Here is a 10367-nt window from a genome sequence, read left to right on the forward strand (position 1 = left end):
AAACTCCTACGAGACTTGATTTTTACTCTCTAATATGGTCTTAACAAATCGATTTTCATTGTTTAATTTGTTCATTCTTTTGTTATTTTTGCTTACATTACCATGCTCGAAATCTTAAATGCACATAACCATAGTACAAACTTGACGTAGAGAAGAATTACATGCACATAACAATCCTTGTACGTCACAGCCCTAGTTAATGATAGGTGTTTCAATGTACCTAAAACACATGATGGCATACTATGTATCATAATACAAGCGGAAGAACATTACGAATATTCCCTACAGTGTGACATGTCAACCTTGTGTTCTGAGTACAGATTAGGGTTCAGAAAGAATGAGAGGCACGTAAGAAGCATATAGAGAAGCAAATTGATGGATCCCTATGTCATTAAAAACTTCGGGAGTTCTGGGAGGAAAAACTCAAGCAAGCAAATTTGGAGTTTCAAAACAATAACCATACCCAGACCTGTCAATGGATCGGATCTTTTTGATCCAAATACAATGTAATTAATAGAATATTGATCGAAACTTTCAATTTGATGATAAAATCCAAATCCGATGGATCCCATCCGTTTACAGGTCTACCTATGACAAAAAAATAAGGGGAAAAAAAACACACACAAAATACAACTACGATTCCTGATTATCGGTGTTTCAAATAAGTAGCAACAATGCTGGATAGATACGTATCAATTTTCGAAGAAAAGATCGTGAAAGAGGTTGTCAAGAGTATGAAAGTCAGAAGCCATTCAAGATAGATTTGGACCGAAGTTAATGAAAAGTGCAAAGGCTTCACACAAGATGAAGGCGTTCTCCATGCTATGAGTTCCAAAATATACACAAGAATGGTAGACAGCAGAAATCCACTTTAAAACCATCAAATCTAGGGTTCTACACAAAGCATAAACTTTAAGCACTACACCAACGTAATTGTAAAATGTTTAGATAAAATTTCGCCAAAAAAAAACAAGCTAAGAATTCCCATATTCCTGAATAACAAACCTTAAATAGGTCCATGATAACATTTACTTCATGTCGACACATTAGTACCAGGCAAGCTTCAAACGATCTTTGTCTTCAGATATCTGAAACTTTTATGGACAGGCTCCGAGAGGCAGGACCACGCTACTAGAGGCCGCGTAAACCTGTCTTTGGAACTTCGAATTTACTCATTGCTTTTATAAGGCATCTGCAACAAAAACAAAATAATGAATAAACTTATACCGCACAGGATATGATCTAAAAACTGGATGAGCCAATGCGACTGGGTTCACTTGGAACCAATCAACCATCGAGTCTGGTTTAATCTTCGGCTCGGTTTGGGTTAAGGACTTTCCTTTTTCTTTTTTTTGGTCAAAGGTAAGGAATTTCCAAGTCCCAAGGGAATTTCGAGCTTGGGACTTGAGTGACACCAAGTTTTCAAGAAATGAACCCGATAGAGGTGATTATGAATGCCCTCTCACGTCTTTGTAATGCTCATGGAGGGCATTCATAATCACCTCTATCTAACATTTTGTGGTTTATTTCTTAATAACTTGGTCTCAATCCACTGGGACTTAAAAATTAAAATCCGTAGACTGTAATAGACTGGAACTGAAGAAGCACTGCATTTCGCCTAAATTGGTCAATCGGAAACGGTTATAATCTACATCATTTTCCACAATCCATATTTGTGGTATTCTGACCTCTTTATTTCATGTTTTCACTAATAAAAAGGACTTCACCCTCCAGTCCATATTTGTGGTATTCTGACCTCTTTCTTAACTTCTTAGATAATAAAATATGCCGAGAGCTTGTAACTCAAGTGGTTAGCAGTATTCATGTGAGATCCCGTATTTTTAAATGTGTACTTTCTGTAAAAAGATATTATTGTACATGGTTTCTTCAATCTATTTTAAGTATATTATTAGTTTGTTGTTGTGGTTTGTTTACAATTTATAATCACTAGGTTTTCAAGCATGCATTTTGAATGCTGTAGACTGCAATTGAAATCTTAGTGGTGTCAGTTAATGGGATAGTTTCGTTTTAGTTTAAAACACGCAGCAACTTGCTTTTGTAGGTGTCAACTTCTACTTCGTTGACTCATTACTTCAAGATCAGACCATATTTTTATCTATCCATTCATTTATACTTGCTTAGTAGCCCTTAAGTCTTTTAACCGCCCATTTCCACTATAAAAGGACTTGCATTCATTCATTTATTCAACTCCACTAGAAACGTCGGTTGGCTGCTGCAATGCATGCATCTTCCAGGTTATGTATATGAATGTATGTAAATGTATATGTTTATATATACAGAAAAGAGAGTGAGGGAAAACGAAAGAAAGAAAGAGTTTAGGTTAGTGGGTTAGAGGGTTCGATGTGTGGAGATTGTTTGTGGTCTAGCTATCGATCAGGGTGAGTGGTTTAAGTAATGTGTTCCAAATATTCTTATTTTTCAAATAACATGAAAACCATGAGTTGTCATGGGATTTATTCTATTTCTAAATCTCGATCTATTTTCATGTCAAGCATGTTTGATTTCATGTAATCGATTTTGACGTGTGTGTATATACATTCCATGTGCAATCGTGTCAAGCATGTTTGATTTCGTGTAATCGATTTCGACGTGTGTATATATACATTCCATGTGCAATCGTTTGAGATGTTCATGAAGCATGAGAACTGTATTGTTTGGTTATTCGATAGATAAATGTATGGCACCCGGGTAAATTAGGGCAAATGGCCAATGTAGGGGTCATGTGGTGAGCTACATATCATGAAGGATAACCAAAATGTGAAGGGACGGTATGATATGGCACTATGTATAATTATTATCATATATTTTAGTGTGGGTAAAACAGCACGCTTGACTGCATATTACATATCCTACTCACTCGGCAACGGTGGTTGTTGCTCACCCGTCACCCTTTTATATTTACAGATGAGTTATTTGGCAAGACAAGGTGCTAGACATGCTGAGGTTGTGTTAGACAAGGAATTTAAGAGTTTTTTTGTTATTATTTTGTACACCTTGTAAGGTTTTTCGGATTTTTTTTGAATAAGAGAAGTTTTGTCTTTGTTTTTATTTTTAAAATTTTTTTACTCACGCACCGGTCGCGGGTTATTCATTCACCAACTTCGGATCCGGGACGTGACAATTCACCCTTTGCACCTGAGCTCTGTGCTCAATACCATGTCCTTATAACAAACTAATATAAAATGTGCATAACAATGTCCAGAGCCTAAGTTTGTACCGAATCTCGATTGGTAATCTATGCTTCATTTAAAATTAAAAAGTCAAAATATAGTTCAATAATCATACAAGTTAAGTTTGTATATGATATGTATTCAATATCATGTATTTTCATAATCATATTTTATAATACAATTTAATACAAAAGGAACACCTGTAAAACTGTATATAGACTTGTTTCCAACCCACAATTTTGGATAAAGAATAGAATGGCTAAAGAACAAACTACAAGCTAAATTATTCGATTGCATTATCGTTCTTTAGTAAGTTAATTTCATCCTTTTAATGTACTAAATAAATCCATGTTGAAACTGATGAAGGTCAATGTGACCCAATTACTCCAAAAAAAGTAAAATTGTACCTTACATTGAAGTTCTGTAATCGTAGACCTCAACAAAGTATCTCCAACAACCAACCTCAACTTCTTCACAAATTCATCACGAGTTATCTTTTTTACCTGAAAAGATATTATCATAGTCAGACACAGAAGTGTCTAGATATTTCGAGGCTAAAAAGTTCAAACAAAAAAAGGGAGAAGGGAAAATAACAATATTAATCATACCCTGAATAAGTCATAATGAACATTAACTTGTTTCATAACTTCAGGAGGAACTTTATTTTCAATAGCAGAAAATAACATGGGGAAAGGCATCCAAGGCGATTTAGGGGCTCTTTGAGGAGCAGAACCAGTAGTAGTGCTTTCCCCCTGAAATCCCCCAGGCTTTGAAACCATTTGAATATTGTTTCCATGAGATTTCCCAGAATCAGAAAGTGGCTGAGTCTCGCTCCCCTATTAGGAATAAAAAAAAAAAAAAAAAAATGCTAATCGCTGATCACCATGGTCTACTAGTACTCCACAGTCAATAAAGGAAAGGCAAAAAAATAGCAAGAAAACTTCTGTTGCAATACAAAATATTCTCGAAGTAAAAATGTGACACTAAGTCCCAAAATAATGCAAGCTGTACTCTCCACTGAAGGGGAATTTTACTCGGTGCAAGACATAGAAAGCCTACCAAACTTCTCCGGGACTTCAGTTCAATAAATCAAACAGCTCGAAAATAAGATCTAAGCCTCAATATGGATGAGGACTTATATGTCAAACTAAGCTCATCAAAATAAAATTTTCAGGAGGCAGCCACTTGGATTGGATGAACATGTAACTCACGTCAAGCATTCTACTATGAGGAATAGATGTAAGATTTAGTAATAAAGCAAGTAATCAGGTAAAGTTACAAGCATCCCATGTTACAGCCAAGAACAACCATAAAAAATATATGAAAGTTTGGCACGCACTGTATCAACTGCAGACGAGCCCTGTGGTCCTTGGCAGGATGTTGCAACCCCGGATGCACCAAGTTTATTCTCAGTTCCAATCAGATGCCCTGTAAAAAACGTCAAGCGCCAGTTCTCAAGTACTCAAAAAAAAAAGTCCCAAATAATGAAAACACGTTACTGATACAGCATTTTCTGAAGATACATCCAGCTGTCTCAGTGAATCAGAAGTTGGAGAGGTAATTCATCATTCATCTCTTGGATTTGGTGAAACATCCCAACCATTGATGTCTATGGCCAATGGATGAAGCCTATTTGCTTAAAATAACTTCCAAACATTTTCCATCCAAATTGTAACAGCTACTGAACAGTGTATTTCAGAGCCATAGAACTATTAAAATACAGTAAGTATGGACACATAGGTTCTTATTACAGGTTAGCAAAAGAAAATAATTGAAACAAACTGGAAGATTTAAGGATTAGAGCATCACCTTCAGCATTGGATATGATCTTGAAACTAACAACAAATTCTGGATATATGTGTGTATTCATGTTCATATTCCAGACAATATAATGTTTTGGATCCTCAAGACCATCCACTCCACTATCAAAGTCTTTGCTACTGGGATGGAATTGTGTACTTCCAGGGTGAAGTAACTCCATATTTCCCATTATGACACGACAGAATAACATGTGTCGTATCCCATTTTCGTCAACATCACAAGAATTTGCACTGTGAACAAATGAAAAGTTTATTCCACCTCTAATGAGCATACTAACAAAAAGTAACCATATGTAAAACAACTGCAAGAGCATAAGTCAAATTATCAGAAAAGATACCCTTAATAACCAATACCAATACCTTCTCATGGCAAAGGAAGCCAGCAGTAACATATAACCATAATAAAATAGAAGCAACCAACAATTACCTTAGTACATTTTTACCAATGAAGGTAGTGAACAAAAACAAATTAATAAATGCCTGCTATAGCATTGTCACTCAAAATAGCCACTTTCCAAGCTAGCGGGTAATAAACAGCTGCAGGTCACAGAGGACGTGCCATATGGAATAACTAGGCCTAACAAGACACTAGGTGCAGGACAATAACATACCACCTCCATACTTCACAGTAATCATGTCTAGCCCTTAATACTATCCGTCAACTGTGCCGACAATGTTATTTAGGAAACCCTAAACCATTACTTCATCCTTTCCCCATGCAAGAAACCATTTTTATCAATGGCGGAAGTAGCAACCCAACCCAGGAATACTAACTCTTTTCAAACATCTGATCATTCATATGAACAGTATGAACATAATTCTCACACAGAAAACATAAATATTAAACAAACAAACACTAACCAGGTGTTAGAGAAGCTCGCTTCTGTGAGATGAACACCAGTGCCATATATGGACTTGTTCATGGCTAGTCCAGAATGACCAAGCCCATACATCATTATACTTGAAAGCTCTCCTTTAGAAGAAGCAAGCCAAGCATATCGTATATTTGCATCACCGCGAAACGTTTTTGTAATTTCTACCTGCTTCTGAAAAAGTTCCAAACGAGCTTGCATCAGAGTACTTGAGCACTGGTATATATCAAGTACTTCTACAACATCAAAGCTGCTCATTCCTTTAAGGAATATCTTATGAACAGTATCCCGATCCAACTTCTCCTTTTCAATCTCAGTTGCTCTAGCTAAATTCTTTGTCATTGCTTCATTGTCTTCAGAATACTCATCAACTTTTAGACCATGTTTCCTGTTGCAACTATTCTCAACTTCCGCACCATCACCATGGCTGGCAGGAATTTGATCAACCTGAATTTTCTTTACAAAGCCATTGGACTCCCCACTACATTCATTCAACCCAGATTGACCCATACCATTTATTTCAATTTCCAGGTGCAGTCTTATTTCACGTGACCCGCAATGCTCTTCAGCCCAGGGTTCCAAATCTTTGCCACCTTGAGGTGAGCAGTACCAATTTGGTTCATCGTCATCCTCATCGTAAATTTCTGGAAAGAAACAACTACCAGCTTCATCAATCCAAGCAATATGTTGCTTTAGACCAGTTTTCAAGTTCAATCGGAACATATGCAAAAAATCTAGCAAATAATGTTCACCATGTGATTTGATGTTCACAGTTTCCTTCTTGACCTGTAGATCTTTCATAACCAAGTCAACAAGATCTTGAGGAAAATCAGTCCATCCACCACTCTGATAAAACATTAGGCGCTGTGGCACACCGCTTCTTGAAAAATTTGAATAAGATGCAAGTAAGGATCGTCGAGATCCAGGGCTCATAAGCTTGCTTTTGCTTCCATGTAATTTCCTTCGCTTGGCAAGCTTATTCAAGCTCGGCCTCTGAGATACTCTGTGGGTAGCTCCAGGAAAATTTGCAGCATACCGCGTTGCCCGCTTTCTCTTTGAATCGAGCTTAACACTTGGACCACTATCCAATACCTTTGCGATCTTTGTCTCCATTTCCGTCTGCTAGACCGATATCTATCAGCAAGTATGAATCCAAAAGTTCGAATTCAAAATTAAGATAGAACTCTAGCTCCCATCATTCTCAGAAGATGAGCCATCGAAGATATTTTTCAAATCCTTCCTGGGTGGGGAAAAATATGAATCATATATGAGAACACGAACGTAATCAAGGTTATAGAGAAAAATCAGACAAATAGATGAGCAAACTTAAATGGCTGCAATCCAAAGCTTGCATTATTGTGCAACCAATTCATTCAACACTACACAACTTTCATATAACTAGAGAATTTCGGTCATTTTCAGCTAACTAAGTAGACAAGAATTCTTGAATTGACGAACTTTCAAAATCCGGATGCAGGAGATCACATTAACTATAATTCAATGGTGATGGGAGGAAGAAGCATTTGAAGCGAATTGGTCTTTTCCTGAAAGAGATACAACCTAGGAGCATCAATCAATTCATTGACAACCCAATTTTTATCAAAAAAAAAAAAAAACAATTATTTGATAACAAATTCTAAATATTTCAAATAAAACAAAACCAATTGTACACATGATGGCATGGCGACTTATAAATATGATAGCATAAAGGCATTAAAATTTAAGATCATAGCACTTGGTGAAATTCCACAGTTAAAAGCTACTTGGCGAAGTCAAACTTTATAACAACCAAAGAGAGAGAAATGCATTAAAAACCCATAAAAATGCCAATCAGCAGGCTTCTTAAATGGATTGTTAAGGTCAGGTCATACTTCTTAGAAGAGCATGCAACGTTGCCTCAAAGAATTACCTCTGGCCCTAGGGTCTGTGGGGGTCAATACGGGGATCTTCTTCAGGGAAATGATCCCACGCCTCAGATATGTTTGTTTCTCTTTTCTTTCTACGAGTAGGGGGTTAGATGAGCTGTAACCAACGATGTTTCAGCTAGGGAAGAATCAAGATCAACAAAAGTGGTTGTCGTGATTGTTCTTTGGAATCAGAGAAAGGATCTCTCCAGCACAAAATTAACGTACAAACTCCGAAATCTAATTTCGAAAAATATCCAGAATTGTAATCAGCCCATACACATATAGATCAATTTCAACCAGATCAAAGCAATTTCAACATCGAATCAACATAAACATCAGCCCAGCATAACTACCAAACAGATATTCAGATAACTTGCAATCAAAAATTAAACAGTTCAAACACATAAGCAGAATACAACAGCTAATCAAAAATACTTAATCATCTAAACAGTATGGGCATCGATCCGCCAACAGAACAACCAAAAGAAAGCAACAGTTACCTCAATCCTCAAATCAACAACCCGGTAAACCCGGTGCAATCAAGGCTGACCCAAAAAAAACAATTGATTAGATATTAGCATCAAACCAAAACATAAATGAATTTTAAAACGAAAAGTATAATTTGTAAATTAAAAATAAAAATCAGGTTTTCCCTCAACACTCACAGATCGGCTTGCTGATGGCTTCAGTTGCTTCCATGGCTTCGCTTGAAAATTGTGAGACGGAGTCGTGGTGATTACTACGACGGTGCTAGGGTTTCGGATTGGCCAAGGGTTTGACAAGGCAGGCGCTACTTTGACATGTAAATGCAGATGGGAGGGTTGCGTGGCGAGGACGAAGACCTAGAAGTTGTGATCCTGCGTTTTCTTACCTACAATACTAGTCAGCTATGACGTTGACGCGTGGCGATAAAGAAAATTAATAATCGCCTCTCGGGCCCCCTTCCTTGGAAAGGTGAGACGTATTTTTCAAAGTTTGATCCTTTTTTTAGATAAAATTTTATAAATGATATAGGGCTGGTTTGATATTGCTGTGCTTTGAAAAAAAACTGCTTCTTTTGTGCTGTGAGAATAAGCAGCTGTGAAATAAAGCAGCAGAGTGTTTGGTAAACTTCTTTGTAAAAGTGCTTTTGAAAAAAAAAAAAACAGTATTAGAGTGTTTGGTAAACTTTTATGTAAAACAGATGTGAAAAAAAACCGGTTTTTCAAAGCTGGGTTTTACGGCTTCTTGTTTTTGGCTTTTTTCATCCAAAACTGTGAAAAAAGGTTGAAGCTGAGTGTTTACCAAACACAAAAACAGCTCCCAACTTTTTTTTATAGCAGCTTTTTTCAGAATCACCTCAGTATCAAATCAGGTCATAGTATAGAGGTTGGTAATTAGATTATTAGTTAAATGTTAATTAAATTGTTTACTTTTTATTAGTGACATGTTATATAATTTACAAACTTAGTCTAAAATATTAAAGGTATCTTTAGTACTCTACTTGAATCCAATTTTATAAACTCAAAAATATTTTTTAAGTTTTACATCTTATTTTGGTTGGACTGTTTTCATAAACTCTACTCAAACTAACTTAAAAATTAACCTACTTATAGAAAACACAAAAAATAAGTTTTTAAAAATTTTAAACTCCAGACCCACTACTTTCTTTATTTTCTCCTCTCACTCTCAAACTTCGGCTGCAAGCTCTCTATCTCAATCCTATTTTTCTCTCCCCTCATTTCTCTCTCTCTCCTCCACTCTCCCTTCCTTCTGAATCTCTACCTTATGGTTCTCTCATCTCTTTGCTTTTTTTCTCCTCTCTCTTTTTTATCTCTCTTTGAATTTCTTTGTCTGTCCAATTAAATTTAATAGTAATATTCGAATTTACAAGGAGCTTATGTTGGGTTTTTTTTTTCTTTTCTCTTAAATTATTAAAATTTAAAAACAACTTTGAGTCTTATACCAAATAAGTTTTTAAATCTTAAAGAAAACCGTTCTTAAAAGATGTTTTTAAGAAATGTCTTGAAAATTTCTAAATTTTTTTTAATACGATACCAAGCAAACCCTAATCTACCTAAATTACTCATTTTTTAAGGATGCCTTTGTTGACATTCATTTTGTAAACTTAATTTGCTTATTAAAAAAATAATATCACTAAGGATTCTAATTTGCCCTTATTTTAGAGCACACAACCAAGAATAATTTTAACCAGCGCACTCACTGTCTTTCCTCAACCCATTTACTCTAGCTTCTAGCTCACCATTCCTCGCCAGCGACGACTCCACTGATTCAAATATCCATCGCCCAACCCAAATCCCAAGCTTTCTGTTGGAAATGTGCCCTAAAACCAATCATATGATGATACTTTACGGACATTTCACAAAGTTAAACTAATGTAGTTTAAATGTAAAGGGCAAAGATTATTGTTTGAGCCGTCTCATATAAATGTTATATGCTTAAACGATAAGTCCAAGGAATATGTGATTGGAAGAATGCGATCTAAAGAAGTTAGATTCATGAGACCATTCTTTCGTTGACACATCCTAAACGTTCCTGATCACAGGATTGTCAATTGGGCATTGACAGTCCGTTAAG

The 10367-nt window shown here is 36.0% G+C and overlaps 1 protein-coding gene across 15 annotated transcripts; it reads right to left on the minus strand.

Moving 5' to 3' along the window:
- Positions 1–849: 849 nt before the first annotated feature.
- LOC137748685 (putative inactive poly [ADP-ribose] polymerase SRO1) lies at positions 850–9564 on the minus strand. Of its 15 annotated transcripts, none has more exons than XM_088682418.1 (10): positions 8456–8765; positions 8291–8335; positions 7793–7905; positions 6636–7123; positions 5873–6527; positions 5001–5242; positions 4531–4619; positions 3800–4027; positions 3604–3694; positions 850–1192 (listed from the first exon to the last, which is right to left on the minus strand). In XM_088682418.1, the coding sequence occupies exons 4-10, from the start codon at positions 6994–6996 to the stop codon at positions 1182–1184; spliced, it is 1677 nt and encodes a 558-aa protein (XP_088538544.1). In that variant the 5' UTR covers positions 6997–7123; positions 7793–7905; positions 8291–8335; positions 8456–8765; the 3' UTR covers positions 850–1181. The 15 variants fall into 15 exon arrangements, with proteins under 15 accessions (XP_088538544.1, XP_088538541.1, XP_088538538.1 ...); XM_088682415.1 differs by having other exon boundaries at positions 3599–3694; positions 7793–7926; XM_088682412.1 differs by having other exon boundaries at positions 3599–3694; positions 7793–8027.
- Positions 9565–10367: the final 803 nt, after the last annotated feature.

Source organism: Pyrus communis, chromosome 2 (genome assembly GCF_041283825.1).
Source record: "Pyrus communis isolate YQ-2024b chromosome 2, ASM4128382v1, whole genome shotgun sequence".
In the NCBI taxonomy this organism is placed as follows: domain Eukaryota; kingdom Viridiplantae; phylum Streptophyta; class Magnoliopsida; order Rosales; family Rosaceae; genus Pyrus; species Pyrus communis.

Bases quoted from the DNA above. Each gene is read 5' to 3' on its own strand.
- LOC137748685 (XM_068488858.2), bottom strand. From the start codon at position 6,996: ATGGAGACAAAGATCGCAAAGGTATTGGATAGTGGTCCAAGTGTTAAG. The intron at 3,695-3,799 runs GTATGATTAATA...ATATCTTTTCAG, and splicing joins TTCATTATGACTTATTCAGG to GTAAAAAAGATAACTCGTGA. The intron at 1,193-3,598 runs GTACAATTTTAC...TTTTTGTTGCAG, and splicing joins TTACAGAACTTCAATGTAAG to ATGCCTTATAAAAGCAATGA.